Below are 18,020 nucleotides of genomic sequence, written 5' to 3'. Positions count from 1 at the left end.
TTGGGGTCTTTTAAGAGACTTCTGGATGAGTACATGGGATTTAATGGGATTGAGGGCTATAGATAGGCCTAGAGGTGGGGATGTGATCGGCGCAACCTGTGGGCCGAAGGGCCTGTTTGTGCTGTGGCTTTCTATGTTCTATGTATCCCAATACATGTGACAATGTTAAATCAATTCAAAATAGGCCAGATTTTGTACTTTACAGTGTAAATCTTTTCTCCTTGACAGTCACCCCACCCAGAGGTCAGCCTGATTGATCAGTTTGGCTTCCAGTTTTGCAGGGAGAACTCTGGAGCATGTCACAGCCTGCAGGAAAAGATTACATGTGCTTGTAAGTTCAATCCTCAATCCAGAGGGTTCAGATCCCCAGCTGTGAGACTCTCTGTATGGGGTGTGAGGCTGATTGGGGTGGCGGAGGAAGGGGAGTGAAATTTGGGAAGCTGAAGGGAAGTACTCCAGCTCCTTGTGGCTTGCAAACAGTGCTGTAATGGCACATAGCTTTTCTTCAAGTGAAATAGCTTCACTTCCCCCGACACTGCTGCCTTGCACTGAAGGCATGGGGAACTCGCTGCACTGCACATTTATCGGCAGGCCTGGATCAAAGGTTTGGGCAAGAAACATGTAGCTCCCGACCAAGGTAAGTAAAAAGCACTAGAGTGACAATCTAACTGTGATTGCCACTCCCCGGCCATTCTGGCCAATTATCACCATTCTAAAGACTGGTAGTGAAATTTGCTTTATACACCGGTACACAATGATAACAGCAACACATTCTGAACAATTTTCATTCCATTGAAGTCAATTTGCCCTGTTACAAAGCATTCCATGCTTTTACAATTCTCTGTAAAGAAATATCCTTTCAGCCCACCCTCTTCTTTCTTGGTGACAATTTTTCTCCCCATATCACTGACTTCCCAGCCAGAGGAACCATTATCCCCATCGAACCCCTTAATCATTTTAGAATCTTTTGTATGAAATCTTTTCTTTGGCTTCACTGCTTCAGGGAGAACAGTCTGAAATTTAAAGTTTCTGAGCCTAATGATAGCTTTCCATCTGTGGCATTACCAGGAATGAATAGACTCTCTATGACTTTCTGTAATGGGACACTCAAAGCTGCAATATTATGGCTATGCCTTTACTTGTTTGTTCTCACACTTTCAGGTAATTAGTTATTCAAACTTAAGTCTCCCTCTTCATCTCCACCTTTCTATTGAGAGTACATCTGCATTTTTTGCTTCTTTCCCCGAAATTTACTGCCTCATGCTTGGACTCTAATGCTATCTGCAGCAGTAGGAAATTACTTCTACACCTGCATAGGGTGTAGCTGGAGGCACAACATTAAAACTGAAGACAAAATCCTCCAGTAGCTGAGGCAAATCTGATCTTGTCGCACTTAAAGCTGGCAAGACGGACATGTTCTGCCCTTCCTAGTTGACCTTGTGGTGGTGTAAATGGACTTCTGCCAAAGTTCTGAAGGTCGATTAGGGGAACCCTGAAGGCCATTCACCCCAAGCAGCAGAACAGCATCTTTAAATAACTATTAATTTATAATGAGCAAAACTCAAAAACAGATGACCCTCCTTCACTGGACGTGACTAGTGCTGGGAATCAATTAGTGTGATATAACAATCTGGCTAACGCACAGTCAAAGTTGAAGCTTATGTTCATTTATTCCGAACTCTATACATGAAAAATAAATCTGGCAAAGCACTGCCCTCCAATTCTTCCATCACAGTTGTGAAATTAAGAAACCATCTAAAAGGCCTTAATGTCAATCAATGCCACCCTTTAGGCATCTTTCCCAAACCCCGATAAAAGCATTATAGAGATCATGTACAATAGTGGGATCAGATTGCAAATGCGTTAGGCACAATAGTGCTGCTCTCACTGCCGATTATGACTTATCCAGTGTCAGCCTAATGTAAAGCTCCAGGCCTTGAGAAGTGGGTGGAACAAGTCTGAAGCCCAGAACAAAGAATGTTTTAGGGAGGTGAGCTCATCTATTCATAATCTTGTATGTAGCTCTTGTGATAAATGTCAGGTTGCTCCCTATTTTGGGGCAATTTCGGGAAGTTTGTGATGAGTGGACTGCTTCACATTCCTCAGCCGTGCTCCAACAAAGATCTGTAGATATGGAGTCCTGTGCCAGGAGGTATTATTTAACCCTTCCTTGGATGAGGTGGTAGCAAAATGGTTTGGGCTTGTAATCCAAAGATCGAAGGTAATGCTCTGGAGACCTGGGTTCAAATCCCACCACAGCAGATGGTGGAATTTGAACTGAATCAATAAAAATGTGGAATTAAAGATCTAATGATGACATTGTCAATTGTTGTAAGAACCTATCAGGTTCATTAATGTCCTTTTAGAGAAGGAAATCTGCTCTGTTGACCTGCCCTGCCCTACTCCAGATCCACAGCAATGTGTTTGACTCTTAAATGCCCTTTGCAATAACCTAACAAGCCACTCAGTTGTATTAAACTGCTAGAAAGTCAATAAGAAATGAAACCAGATACATCACCTGGCATCAACCTAGGCACCAGAAATGACAATGACAGACTCAGCCATGTTGAATAGCACTTTGAGGAAGCACTGAGAGTGGCAAGGGTGCAGAATGAACTTTGGATGGGGGGATTTCAATGTCCATCACCAAGAGTGGGAACATATTACAGACTGAACTGGCTGAGATCTAAAGGACAAAGCTGCTAAACTATGTCTGCCAACAAAAGGGGGAAACATACTTGACCACTTCCTTACCGACCTGCCTGCCAGATGCATCTGTCCATGACAGCATAGGTAGGAATGGCCACCGTACAGCCCTTGTGGAGTTGAAGTTTGACCTTCACATTGAGGATCCCTCCATTATCAGTTGGTTGGATTCATTCTAGCTAGCTTATAGAGGTATTTTGGCACCTTTAGCTGCTCAGCTGAGGACAGCAAATTAAACACAAACTGTGGATGAAAGTTAGATCTGCTGAACTGTATAGTTCACTATTACATAACATGATGGGCAGGATTTTTGGGTCCCACCAGAAAATGCTTGTCCAAAGTCAGATTTTGGCTGCTCTCCGAATTTTCCAGTCCCACCCGCTCCGATTCTGACTGTATCTCATATATCTCCTTACCAGGTCATCCAGGGCTACAAAGCACAATTTGTTATTAGTATTTACAGATTTTGTTTTCCTTGAGCAAGCTAAAACAAACGTTTTACACTATCAAAATGTAGTAGAAATTGTGAAGCAAAAAGTAGAAGTAATATCTGCCCAATTTGGATTTGTCCGTATCTAGCTGGGCCTTTTGATTTAATAAGTGTTCAAACCCAACATTCCTTTAACTATAGCAAACACAAAGAACTTGCATATTTGACTAAACAGACTGAATAGGTTTGATCTATACCTTTTCATGCCACAGGCATCAGGGCAGGTCGGACACTTCTCACAGGTATCCCCAAATGCTCCAGGTTCAGTGCACGAACACTGGCCACAAGCACAGCTTCCTCTGCCACTGCAAATTTGACCATCATCTGAGAGACACGAGTCCATTTCTGTCGAACAGTTGCAGTTGTCCCCAATCCAGCTGGCATGACACTTGCATTCACCACAGTTGCACTCTCCGTGCCCTGAGAAGACAAGAGGACAGTGTGAAATATTCTACTCCGGTTAATAATTACCCTGACAGAAGGAATAAGTGTTAAGAGGAACACTTGACACCAGTGACAATGTCATAGCATGGCGAGTATTGACCGGGCAATGGGTATGCAGGTGTTCAAAGCTATTCTTGAAAGATGTTAAGAGGGAACTTACTTAACTGAAGGAGATTTATGATAAATTCACAGACAAAAATGGTTATTCCCATACTTGTCTGTGACCTTGACCCAAATGTTAACAGTGGCTGGATTTATACAATTGCACGTTCACTGACATCAGCTCCGATTTTAGCAACACCAGGATATACAAATAAGACTGCGTTCATTGCTCCCAATACACCTCATGAGGTGGTTTTGCCACACAACACTCTGCTGCTGAAAAGTATAAAAAGCTTCTGCCAGTGGCATTTTGAATGTTACTATATCTTCAGTCACTGACACTGTAATCAACCATGGGTGGATTCTGGCTTATGAGAAGGCAACATTTACATCTGATGCAATCTGCACAAAATTAACATCCCTGAGAAAGGCATCCAAGTGGCTTGAAAGGTCTCCGTTGATAAACTTAACAGTCAGATGGGTCCAGCCATTCTATTCTGTTCCTCACATTAATATGTTTATTATTATTTTTTGAGCTGAGCACCGAGGGATAAACATTGCTCAGGACACTGGGGATAATTCTCCTGATCTTCTTCGAAATAATGACGTGGGATATTTTATATCCACCCAAGTAGGCAGATGCAGCTTCCCTCTGATAGAGAAATGCTCCCTCTGTAATGCACTGGAGTGTCAGATGTGATCAAGCCCTTAAACCCAGAATCTTGTGTTTCAGTGTGCACTACCAACTGAGCCACTGGCAGCCCCTCACTCAGCTTCATTTAAGTTTCAAATGCTGACTGTGATCTAAAATATGCCTCTCTGTACTCAACATCTGCTTAATTATGGATACTAGAAATGCATGCATGCTCCTCCAGAAACAATACTATGCCAAAGAAGAGTGTAATTGATCTTGGGATGGTCAAACATGCTCCCAAAATTTTAAAGACGTTAGCTGAAACTTGATTTGGTTTTCAGCTGCTCAGGGGGAATCCAGTCATGTTCCGCAACTCCAAGTTCATAAAGCTAGCAGCAACAATGTCACACCTCTTTCCTAAGAGACAGACGTGTCTGAAGAGGTGGGAATCCCAATGGATGTCCACCTCAATTTGTTAAATAACCTCCAGCCTTGAAAATCTGCCTGGAATCAGCCCACAGCTGCAGATACCAAGTATACTGTCAAAATGGAAAATTCAGCCAGGTCACTCTGCATCCGTGGAGAGAGACACTGAGTTAATGTTTCAGGTTGCTAACCTTCTGTCAGTACATTGACCTGAAACACTGCGATGGATTTTCATCCTCAAGGTGAGTTGGGAAAATACCCAGCTCAGCTCACCCACCATGGGAGAAAGTGGCAAGAAAGATGGGATTTTCACAGTGGAAGGGAGGGAGGGACTGTGGTCTGCAGTCGGGCCAGGAAAGAGTTCAGAAGCAGCCACAGCGGATGCTGGGTGCCAAGGTGGGCTGTTAAAAAGGCCTGCCTTGGCATTGTGGAACTTCAACCCAGTTATAATGAAAAAGGTACGGCACTCTAACTCTCACCCATCCACTCTCGATACCCCAGGTCACCTCATGAACCTCCACCAACCCCTTATGGCCCCTCATGCCACAAATGCCAAAATATGCCCCCCACATCCGCTCCCTATGACCTCTTATGCAACGTTCTCTCTGGCCTCATGATTCATTCTTTGCTGAGCCCAGAAATTCAATAGTGTGTGTGTATGTGCATGAGGGGGATGGGGGGAGGGGTGATAACCCTGGGTAGTGCTTGGGCAGTGCCTGAATAGTGCCAGAGGAGATTGCAGGCTGAACTGGTTTGTTTGCTCTGCACTGGGCCACCATTTAAAATTGGTGCCCTGATCCTCGGCTGTGTAAGTTACTGGTGGGGCAGGTGAAGCAGTGGCCACCCAACCAGCGATACATCATGGAACCCATGAGTATACGTTTTTTTCCCTGAAGTGCTGCACTATAATATGGGGAAAGCTGCCATTGCGCTTGGCAGCTTCAACGTCTCTTTCCCTACCCACATTGGCCTTTGCCGATATCAGGAAAAATCAAAAATCCCAGCTGTCGCTTCTAACACCAAGAAGAGCAAAGGCAGCCGGCAAGTGATAACACCACCATCTGCAAATTCCATTGTCACTGGGTCAAATCCTGGAACGTCCTCCCTAACAGCACTGCAGGTGTAGCTACAGCACGTGGATGGCAGCGGTTCAAGTGCAGCTCACCACCACCTTCTCAAAGGCAATTACGGATGGGCAATAAATGATGGTCTTTCCAGTGACATGCACATCCCAAAAACAAATTAAAAATGTTTGGCACCAAATGGAATCAGGAAATGAAGCCTGCAGCAGGGGACATATGTCTGAGGATCACGAGAAATTGCTTCTTCGTATGCATCTAAATGATGATGGGTGAGCTGCTGACGCCTGTCACATCTCCACAGGCGGCTTGTCTGAACTACGTTTTGGACCAGCTGCTTCACCAGCAGTAGCCTTGATGTCAGTTCCTGGAGAGGAATGAGAGACAAGCCTGTTGCTCCTGCTGGCTCTGCAGGAACCTACCTTTCTTTGTTGGCACTGTTTAGGCTGCAGCAAGCTGCTGAAGAATCATGAGTGGGGCAGGCCCAACATGCATGCCTGCTCAAAGCAGAGCAATTTGGATGAAGGGGGAAAGAAAACACGAGTGTTATGCACACAAAGGGCACATGCAAGGGTCTGTTTTGGGCAAGCAACATGGATATTTGATAAATGATCTGCCGAATTTCAGGTCAGCTGTCCTCAGGTGTTCTTGGGGTGCAGGGTGTTGGTTCCTGAAATTGGGCCTCGTTTCTATTTTACACTCCTCAAACAAGCTTAAGGTGGAATTTTCATCCCATATATTCATGCAGCCCCACCTTATCTCATCACGTTAAATTTTACATTTGAAAAATTACACTACAGATCCACTTCTAAGGTTGACACACAAAATGTTTGCTAAATGCAGCAACACACTGGCATCAATAAACCTTATTTTTTGCACTAAGTGATAGTTTATTTTTAGTCTTAACTCATTCCATGAATGTTGCACTGCCGTATAATCTTTCTCATGCTGGACTCAGCAACTCTGCACAGCTGCACTCAATGCTATCTGGTGCATTACCCCAAGATTCAGCTCTCTGACAGCTGTGACACCAATTGGCTCATTTGTATTATAGGATAGATCCAAGTAATCTTGATTCATTTCAAGGAAATAACAAGATTGTAAATAAATCACAGTCACGTAACACCTCCTCCAGATTACTTCCAGAAGCAGATGCAGTTTGTAATGTAAAACAAATAAGATCAAAATGAACAGATTTCAGCTACTAGTTTATTCAGATAGGACTTTAAAAATAAAATTAAAGTTAATTCGGGGGAGGTAGTGCATCCTCCAATACATCCAAACCAAAGTCCCCAATCTGCAGCAAAACTATAGTTACCCAATGCATTCTCTAAGTGACACAAATAGCTTAAAGCCATCAGCTGCTGCTTTTTTGAGTTAAACCGCTGCAAAATATCATTGAAGATGTGAAATTCTCTGTGCACCTACAACAGGCTTGTCCAACCGATGGTCGGCGAAGCTCTCTACCTAGCCCACAGAGCCACTGATCAAAATGTTGGTAGGACCAGTCAGTGAAACTGAAATTCTGCCAGGGCTGTTCCTCCAATCACAGCCTGCTTCTCTCCCATGTTCGCTGTCAACAGGCTGACTGATTGGAGGAGCAGTGAATGAGGCCACGCTTTTGCTCTTACCCCACTTCCCCCTCCGGCTCTTGACCCATTGTTTCTTGCCTCCTGACCAACTTCCAAACAGCACTTGCTCACCTGGTGCTCGCCCCCATTCCCCCCACCATTGGCTCTTGTCCCATCTCCCCTCCACCTCTTGCCCCATTGCCTCTCGGCTCTTGATCCATTCACCATCACCTCCCTTCCCATCGGCTCTTGCCCCATTCCCCTCCCCCCCTCGACTCTCACCCCATTCCCCCTCAACTCTCGCCCCATTCCCCTCCCCTCATTTCCTCCCCCCTCCACAGTGAGTGAGTGAGCACCCGAGACTGGGAGTGAGCTGGACACTCACACAGCCTCACCCTTTCACACTTGTATCTTTATTTATTACTCAATTTATAAAATGATTAATTTATTGGTTTGACTTTTTTTTGCTGAGCAAGTTTTTTTTTGCATATATCTGTTTTTTAAAAAAATAATCATGTTCATTGTTGTGCCAAACCTTACCTTTCCATAATTTGTTCATTGGTCCTTTGAATGAGAAAGAAATTTAAACATGAGTCCCCCACCCCCACTATGTAAAAAGGTTGGCCAAGCCAAGCTACAATGTCAATGCAGTAAATTTTCTCCCTTCTCTAAACTTTAATTGTCATGTAACAGATGGTGCTGCATGCTCACCAGAACGAAGGAAAGATTTATTGTTGGAAGTAAAGCATCAGGTTTTTGTTATTAGAAACTTAGTGTTGCCCAGAAAAGCAAACATCTATTGGCCTAAAAGGAAAGGTTGAAAGCACAGACCATTTATTATAAAAATGAAAAAGTACTGAACCTAATTTCTGATGTTTGTAATTCATTTAACGTGCCTCCTCCATAACTACTCACTCAGCATCCACAATGGGAAAACCTCAGGAGCCATGCAGAAAAAATTTAAACCACCAGCAATCTAACAGTGTTCTCACTCATATACACTTGTAGTGAAAGAAAATCCATTCATGAAACCCAAATGCCCTCAAATGCTCTGTTATAAAAAGTTATATTCAGTAGCCACTTCAAAGACAATCAATCCTTTAATAGCCTCTTTAAAATATCAGTCAAACTGTGAACTCATTTTGAAACTCAGCCAAGCAGTCATAATGGCTTTCACTGTAATAACAGCCCTTGGGAAGTGTCAACAAGGAACTCTACTGAAACTACAGAAACAGTTGGTAATATTTTTTCTAGTCTACCTACACCTGATGACCTGTCTGGCAAAGCAATCCATCAGAGGATTTTAAAAAAATTCTAACTGACAGGTTCATCTTGATTTTTTTTCCATTTTTAAAGAGTTGGGGATTTTTAAAAAATCTTTGAGACCTAAACAGACCGTACCAGCCATCCCAAGTTAGTTCACTTCATACATTTATAGCAACCAAACTGTGGGTTAAATCTTTATCCCACCAAAAGTGGGGTCTGTTTGAACTTAGTACTGATGTCAAATGGCCCTACTGAAATGCCAACCATTTTTAAAGGATTTGACCCGATTTTACAAAATTCCGACCCACATTTCCAACATTTTTCTTCAGAAGATTTTGCACCTCCATTATATTGCTCCAACCTCAGTCCATTTGCCACTGGAACACTCATTCATATCTCCCAACTCAATTATTTTAACACTCTCCTCGCTAGTCATCCTGCACCCTCTCTGAACTTTAGCAGGTCAAGGGGTTTTCTCATGCTGTGAGCAGACATGCTAAAGGCCCTAATAATAAGTGCAAAATATGCAAATAATGCAAGGCACCCTATCTTTCCTTCTGATTCTAAATATGAAGTAAATCTCATTTGTATTCAACCCTATCCACATCTTTGGCTCCTTTTGTCAAAGTGGTTAGATGACACTTTAAGTGTTTTTTGCTGCCTCAAAAGAGTGTGTGCCCATTGCATCATTACAGGTGTGGGCACCTACTACAAATATTCTAATGACTCTATTCACAGAAATTAGGGTATGAGTACCATCATATTACAGTAACCAGTGGACGTTATGCTCCCCTCAGCCTGACCTGCATAAATACAGAATTTCCAGACTTCTATTATTAGTGTAATTCTTTTTGTTCATGTTTTTGGATGGCTAAGTGGTGTTTTAAACTGGGACTTTTTCCTTTCGAAAGCATTCTTTTCAGCTTTGTATTTGTGTTTCAAGCCAATAAAAATCTAAGAAAATTCACAGCATCAACATAAAAACAACATCTTATGTTTATATACAGTAAATCCTTTAAGATCCAGCATGTGTAAGGGTGCTGTTTGATCAAAAATGCGGGTTAGCAGAAAATTTGACTTACTAATGGGATTTAGAACAATACTTGTAGCATGAACTAATACGCAAGTACGCAGGAAGTAAGGAAGAGTATTCTTTTTACTTCTAATTTTCAACAGTACATTCAAACATAAATTATAGTATAAAACAATATATAGTACACATGTACAAGTTCTGGATAACTTAATAATTGTTTCCAGTGTTAAAGTGATGATTCACATTAGGGGAACATCAGAAATTCTGGTTAGTCCAGAATTTTGGTTGGTTGAGTGCCAGATAACACAAATTTTATTGTAGCAACTTTAATGTAATGAAATATCCCAAGCCACTACACAGAAGCATTATAAAACAAAGTATGACACCAAAACGGGGAAGTCTGCAGAGGAGCTTCCAAAGAAGAAGCTGTCCTGTAGCGAGGCTGTAAGGACAATTTTAGCACCACTACCAGTGCCAGCTGACATCAAACAGCTCACACAAAGCAGGAATTGTGTTAAAATCCCCATAGAGAACTTTTCAAAAGAGATATAGATTTCCCAGCGACAGATTCCAAGAATTGCATGACAAGATTTGAAACTTCTACACAACCAAACTAAAATCAACATTTGAATGTAAAATCTCGTTATATTATTTCACACAACATTGAAGACAAACTGATCTAGTTAATCATTGCCCCCATTCCCCTGTTTCGCTCGCCCAAAGCTGCCTCTGCAGGTTGCAATGCGGTTGCTGCTGTCTGGATCACTGTGGCTTTAGCTTCGTCCCTCCCACGTGCTCATCCTCATGAAAGGACCTGCCTACCGAGTGGACAATGCCCATGACAGGTGGGCACTTCCGGTCTCAAGGGCCACTCTCCCACATGCTTTCTCCAACCACTCCACCACCTCTCAGTCCCCTTTTAATCCACCCAAGAGCTACCAGCCAATTACACTATGGAGGCATGACCCCTAAGCCCTGGCACCTCTGATGTGGAGATGCCGGCATTGGACTGGGGTAGGCACAGTAAGAAGTCTCAACACCAGGTTAAAGTCCAACAGGTTTATTTGGTAGCATGAGCTTTCGGAGCGCTGCCCCTTCATCAGGTGAGTGGCGAATTGGGTTCACAAACAGGGCATATATAGACACAAACTCAATTACAAGATAATGGTTGGAATGCGTGTCTCAACAGGTAATCAAGTCTTTACAGGTGCAGACAATGTGAGTGGAGAGAGGATTAAGAAGGGTTAGAACCCCCAGCTTCTGTCGCGGCACTACGGACTTCTTACAGAAACACAGCACACATGGAGCAGTTGAACCAGGAACACACCTCGTCACAATGGATGTCTCGGCACTCTACACCAGCATCCTCTACGACGATGGCATTGCTGTAACTGCCTCAGTACTCAACGCCGACAACTGCCAATCTCCCCAGAAGCAATTCTACAACTCATCCGCTTCATCCTAGACCACAACTCTTCACCTTCAACAACCAGTTCTTCATCCAGACACACGGAACAGCCATGCGAAACCAAATTCACACCTCAATATGCCAACATCTTCATGCACAGGTTTGAACAAGATCTCTTCACCGCACAGGACCTTCAACCGATGCTATACACTAGATACATCGATTACATTTTCTTCCTTTGGACTCATGGCAAACAATCACTGAAACAACTATATGATGACATCAACAAGTTCTATCCCACCATCAGACTCACCATGAACTGCTCTCCAGAGTCGGTTGCATTCTTGGACACACGCATCTCCATCAAGAACGGTCACCTCAGCACTTCACTGTACCGCAAGCCCATGAGTAACCTCACGATGCTCCACTTCTCCAGCTTCCACACTAAACACGTTAAAGAAGCCATCCTCTATGGACAAGCCCTCCACATACACAGGAACTGCTCAGAAGAGGAGGAATGCACACCTACAGACGCTGAAAGACGCCCTCGTAAGAACAGGATATGGCGCTCGACTCATTGATCGACAGTTACGACGCACCACCATGAAAAACAGCACCGACCTCCTCAGAAGACAAACATGGGACACGACGGACAGAGTACCCTTCGTCGTCCAGTACTTCCCCAGAGCGGAGAAACTACGACATCTTCTTCGGAGCCTTCAACATGTCATTGATGAAGACGAACATCTCGCCAAGGCATCCCCACACCCCTGCTACTTGCCTTCTAACAACCGCTCAACCTCAAACAGACCATTGTTTGCAGCAAACTATCCAGCTTTCAGGAGAACGGTGACCACGATACCACACAACCCTGCCACAGCAACCTCTGCAAGACATGCCAGATCATCAACACGGATGCCATCATCTCACATGAGAACACCATCCACCAGGTACACGGTACATACTCTTTCGACTCGGCCAACGTTGTCTACCTGATATGCTGCAGGAAAGGACGTCCCTAGGCATGGTACATTGGGGAGACCATGCAGACGCTACGACATCGGATGAATGAATACCGCTTGACAATCACCAGGCAGTAGTGTTCCCTTCCTGTTGGGGAATACTTCAGCAGTCAAGGGCATTCAGCCTCTGATCTTCAGGTAAGCGTCCTCCAAGGCGGCCTTCAAGACACATGACAACACAGAATTGCCGAGCAGAAACTGATAGCCAAGTTCCGCACACATGAGGACGGCCTCAACCCGGATCTTGGGTTCATGTCACACTACCTGTAACCCCCACGACTTGCCTGGGCTTGCAAAATCTTACTAACTGTCCTGGCTTGAGACAATTCACACCTCTTTAACCTGTGCTTAACCCTCTCCCCACTCACATTGTCTGTAACTGTGAAGGCTTGATTACCTGTTAAGACTCGCATTCCAACCATTATCTTGTAATTGACTTTGTGTCTATATATGCCCTGTTTGTGAACCCAATTCTCCACTCACCTGATGAAGGAGCAGCGCTCCGAAAGCTCGTGCTACCAAATAAAACTGTTGGACTTTAATCTGGTGTTGTGAGACTTCTTACTGTCCCTGGCATCTCAACTCTCAATCCTCAAAACAATATGGTATGGTCATTCTTTTCTAGTCTTCCTGTGGAGTCACGATGCCCCACTCATTGGCTGCCAAATTCAGCACTGACCTGCACATTACATCCTGATATACTCATTGTGACTTGACACCCCTTCCTGGACTTTGTGCAGAATTGAAATAGGCCAGTAAAATCCTAGTCATTTGGCACTTCAGATGCCTTCATTATATTATTTTCAGATTTGTATGCCATTTTGACTCCACACATCATCTGCCCCTCAAAATCCGCAGCTGGAGGGATGATGCCATAACAATCTTCACATGCGATTTTCCATCCTTCTCCCTCTCCAAACTCACCAATATCTAGAAGGCTGATCGTAAAAAAGCCTGAAAATCCAGTCCCTTTTCTTATATCCTTTCAGGATCATACTAATCAAAGAACTTTGGTTTAAAATATCGATATTTATCAAAGTATCTACCGCCTTCAATTAAAATAACAACTGCTTTCCTTATTTAGTTGTTGAACAAAAACATAAAATCCCTACAAGCATTCTATATGATAAGATAGTCACCTGACCCCAGAGTTTGCTTTCAAACAGTTCATCTTGATAGTATCATGGGAACCCATGATTCCTGTTTCTTCAGCAGATGTCTCGGTAATCTCGTGAACTCCAGAGTAATTGTACCGTAATAGTTTAACAACAGCTGCCAAATCCCTAAATGGCAGCAACAGCTGTATATAACTTTTCAAAGAAGAAGTTTTTTCACTTGGCCGAAGCTTAAAAAAAAATCAATATCTTCATAATTGGATTCAGCACGGCATTCCAGAACACCCTACCAATTTTCTTTCATTTCCCATTGGGAAAGCTAAGAAAACATGACAAAGGGATCTAAAGAAAGTAGCAAGACGGTATGGCATTAAAAAAAAATCATGGAAGGGTTATGAAGGCTAACAGTCAATATTTTTACAAATATATCGAAGGAAAGAAAGTGGGATTGTGAGCCCATTATAAGTAGACACAAGTGAGGTAATAATTGTTCGTAAGAAAAGAACAGACTTGGAAATCTTTGCATTAATTTTTACCCCTTTCAGAAACATTCAATCCCTCCACCACTGAAGAGCAACGGCAGAACTGTGTATCTACAAGATACACTGCATGAACTCACCAAGGTTTCTTGGGCAGCACCTTCCCACACCGCTGCCATCTAGAAGGACCAAGAGCAGCAGATGCCTGGGAACACCATCACCTGGAAGTTCCCCTCCAGGCCACTCACCTTCCGGACTTGGAAATATATCATCATTTCTTCACAGTCGCTGGATCAAAATCCTGGAACTCCTTCCCTAACAGCACTGTGTGTGGACCTACACCTCAGGGACAACAGCAGTTCAAGAAGACAGCTCACCATCATCTTCTGAAGGGTAACTAAGGATGGGCAATAAATGCTGGACTAGGCAGTGACACCTAAATCCCGTAAAATGAATAAGATAAAAACGTCTTCAGCAGTTTTGATTCATCCTATCTAATATCAGGAAATGGCTGAAGGTACTGGATTCTGCAAAGGTTTTAGGCCTTGATAACATTCTGGCAATAGTAATGAAGACTTGTGCTCTGAAACTATCTGCACCCCTAAACCACGCTGTTCCAGTACAGCACCAACACTGCCATCAACCCGGCAATGTGGAAAACTGCTCAGGTACAGTCTGTCCACAAAAAGGAGGACAAATCCAATTACCACCCCAGCACTCTCTCGCTCATCAGTGAAACGATGGAAGGGATCACTGACAATGCTATCAAATGGCAATTGTTTAGCAATAACCTGATGCCCTTAGTTAGGTTCTGCCAGGGACACTCAGCATATAACCTCATTGCAGCTTTGGTCACCAGAGGTGAGATGAAAATGATATCAATGCAGCATTTGATCAAGTGTGGCATCAAAGAGCAATAGCAAAACTGGAGTCAATGGGAATCAGAGAGAAAAATATATACTGGAGTTATACCTAGCACAGAGTCGGATGCTTGTGGGTGTTGAAAGGCAATCATATCAGGTCCAGGTCATCACTGCAGGAGTTTCTCAGGGAAGCGTCCTTGGCCCAACCATCTTCAGCTGCTTCATCATTAACGTTCCCTCTATTATAATGTCAGAAGTGCGGATGATTAATAATGACTGCACAAAGTTCAGCACCATTTGCAGCTCCTCAGATACTGAAGCAGTCCAAGCCTGTATGCAGCAAGACCTGGACAACATTCAGGGTTGGGCTCATAACTGGCAAGTAACATTTGCACCACAGAAGTTCCAGTCAATAACCATCTCCAACAAGACAGAATCCAACCATCTGTCCTTGACATTCAACAGCATTACTGTCTCTGAATCCCCCACTAACAACATCCTGGTAGTGAAACTGTCCAGAAACTGAACTGATCCAGCCATATAAATCCTGTGGCTGCAACAGCAGATCAGAAGCTGGGAATTCTGCATGAGCAACTCACCTCCTGCCTCCCCAGAACCATCTACAAGGCACAAGTCAGGAGCGTGTTGGAATACGCTCCACTTGCCTGGATGAGTGCAGCTCAAACAGCATGCAAGAAGCTCAACGCCACATCGACTGTAGTGGTTCAAGATGGCAGCTCACCAGCATCTTCTCAATGACAATCAGGATGGGTAATAAATGCTGGCCTAGCCGGTGATGTCCACATCCAATAAATGAATTTAAAAAAGGCACATGTAGGGCAAAGCAGCCCACTTGATTGGCACACCATTCACCACCTTCAACATTACTCCCCCTATCACTGACGCCCAGTGGCAGCTGTGTATATCATCTACCAGATGCACTGCAGCAACTTGCCATGGCTCCTTAAACAGCATCTTCTAAATCCACGCCCACTGTCACCTCGAAGGACAAGGGCAGCAGATCCATAGGAATACCACACCTGCAAACTCCCCTCCAAGCCACTCACCATCCTGACTGGGAACAATATTGCTCTTATTTCACTGTTGCTTGTCCAAATCCTGAAACTCTCTCCCAGACAGCTCTGTGGATGTAATACCAACAGCACAGGGACCCCATCACCTTCTTAAGAACAATTAGGAATTGGGTAATAAATGCTGGTCTAGCCAGCAACACCCAAATCCCGTGAAAGAATAAAATAAACAAACACAGCATTTTGTAGCTAAATTATAAAATGTCTGTACAGTCAAAAAATCCAAACTTGATGTTTGGTAACAGATATTAGTGGCATTAAAATAGTTAACGACATCAGAAGATCATGCACTTGAAAATGTATAATGGATATTGAGAACTGAAGAGTTAACTCTTAACTCCATTTCTGTCGACAAAGTTTCCTCCAACCAAAGGGAGCAGGGGATGGGAGGTGGAGTGAGAGTGGTATGTGAACTTTCAAATTCACAGCTTCCGACTTCTCATGCTTATGTTCCACTGTGGTTTGGCTGAGACATAGCCTGCTTTCATGAAATGAAGCTCTTGTTTTTTTTCCCCCTATGGTGATGTGCAGTATCCAATTGGATAGCTAAGGGACAAGAATTCACTGCACACAGATGGTGAGCAGATTGGATTGGCAAAGTGGAAACTTGGCACTGAGATGGTCTTCTTGCTGCTGGTACGAAAAATGAATATTCAAAACACAAATGACTGATTTGGCTCATCTTTGCTATGTGACCTCAAAGTAATTTTTTCACATTTTCAGCAATTTTTTTCCCACTCCTTTATTCAATTCACTTTACATCTTTGCAATTCATAATATTTGCTGGATTTTAAACTTTCCTTGTTCAAGTATGTGTTTTGTTTTCTTAATATGGATTGCAAAACTGGCAATGTAACTTGCAAGAAAGCATTATTTAGAGCAAAATTGCAGCAATAAGAAACTTGGAACCTCATTTTTAACAGTCCCACAGACTATTCCATTGTCGCCTTTGTTGAGGCACGGATAGTATTGTACCTCTCCTCTGCTGAGACTTATGGGTTTCCCATAGATGTCGTGAGCCAAGTCTTCTGTGGGTATCCCATCATCTAGGAACGACCCCTGCAGTTGCTGAGAGACAGCAAAGGATAATAGCCTCCCTCCTTTCGTCACATACTATTATCACCTCTGTCACTTTTCCATTTCCTGTTCTTCACCAAATCACTTTACAGTTCTTACTCTTGTCTTGTGTATATGTTCCCTCCTTTCCTGTTACTCTGTTCTTTGTATCAATTGGATATATTGGTCATCTATAATATATTCCAAACTTTGATGAAGAATTATACTTGGAATGATTTTAAATTTTTTTTCCCAAGACAGTGGTTAGCACTGCTGCCTCACAGTGCCAGGGACTCGGGTTCGATTCCCGGCGTGGGTCACTGTCTGTGCGGAGTTTGCATGTTCTCCCCGTGTCTGCGTGGGTTTCCTCCGGGTGCTCCGGTTTCCTCCCACAATTCAGAAGATGTGCTGGTTAGGTGCATTGGCCATGCTAAATTCTCCCTCTGTGTACCCGAACAGGCGCCGGAGTGTGGCAACAAGGGGATTTTCACAGTAACTTCATTGCAGTATTAATGTAAGCCTACTTGTGACACTAATAAATAAACTTTAAACTTAAATTTTAGGATGCTGTCAGAGCTGTTGTGTGTTGACTGTTTTTCTTTTTATTGGAGAAAGGCTGGATTTACAGTAGAACTTTAGCTTCAATGTGAAGAATAAACTAATTTTGTATTGACATTAGTATTACATATTAATATTCCCAAAAATTATGATATTGAATGAGTCCATACTTCAGAAAACTGGAATATTTTTTGTGAAGCTATAACCTACCATGGATTTCATGTGTGATTAGCAGGGATATGCAATAGTGAGCCAAAAAAACTCAACATAACTGAACCAATAATTCAAGTGGACAGTATGAATGAACTCATACCAAACTGAATACTTACATGTGCATTATTATTAGAAAATATGTAAAATCCCAAATATAGATTGGAGGTGTCATCATGTGCTAGGAAAACAAAGGTAGTTTTAAGGGATAAACTTTAGAAATAAGATATAGTTTTAATTTAATGTTTCTGTGGAAGGAAAGGGTAAAACCTATAGTTAGATTCATGCTGAACAAAGGTGTTTGTATGTGAGGGTGTTCGTTGAGTTCCAAATGTGTTTCTATTGCTCTTGGAGAGGGCTATGGTGTGGAGAGTAAATAAGCCAGCATAAATATGCAGGCATTGCTCAGCAATTGAAGGCTCTTTCAAAGTAGGACGGCTTTTTGTTCTTGGGTTAGCTGAATTTGT

The 18,020-nt window shown here is 43.1% G+C and overlaps 1 protein-coding gene across 1 annotated transcript in view; it reads right to left on the bottom strand.

Moving 5' to 3' along the window:
• Positions 1–18,020, bottom strand: part of itgb5 (integrin, beta 5) — a 123,628-nt gene that overhangs the window by 14,138 nt on the left and 91,470 nt on the right. The window contains exon 11 of the mRNA XM_078228209.1: positions 3,394–3,616. Coding sequence (XP_078084335.1) covers positions 3,394–3,616 — 223 coding nt within the window. The remainder of the gene's footprint in view (positions 1–3,393; positions 3,617–18,020) is intronic.

The sequence above is a fragment of the Mustelus asterias genome, chromosome 14, assembly GCF_964213995.1.
Source record: "Mustelus asterias chromosome 14, sMusAst1.hap1.1, whole genome shotgun sequence".
NCBI lineage: Eukaryota > Metazoa > Chordata > Chondrichthyes > Carcharhiniformes > Triakidae > Mustelus > Mustelus asterias.
This window is presented reverse-complemented; position numbering and strand designations above follow the sequence as displayed.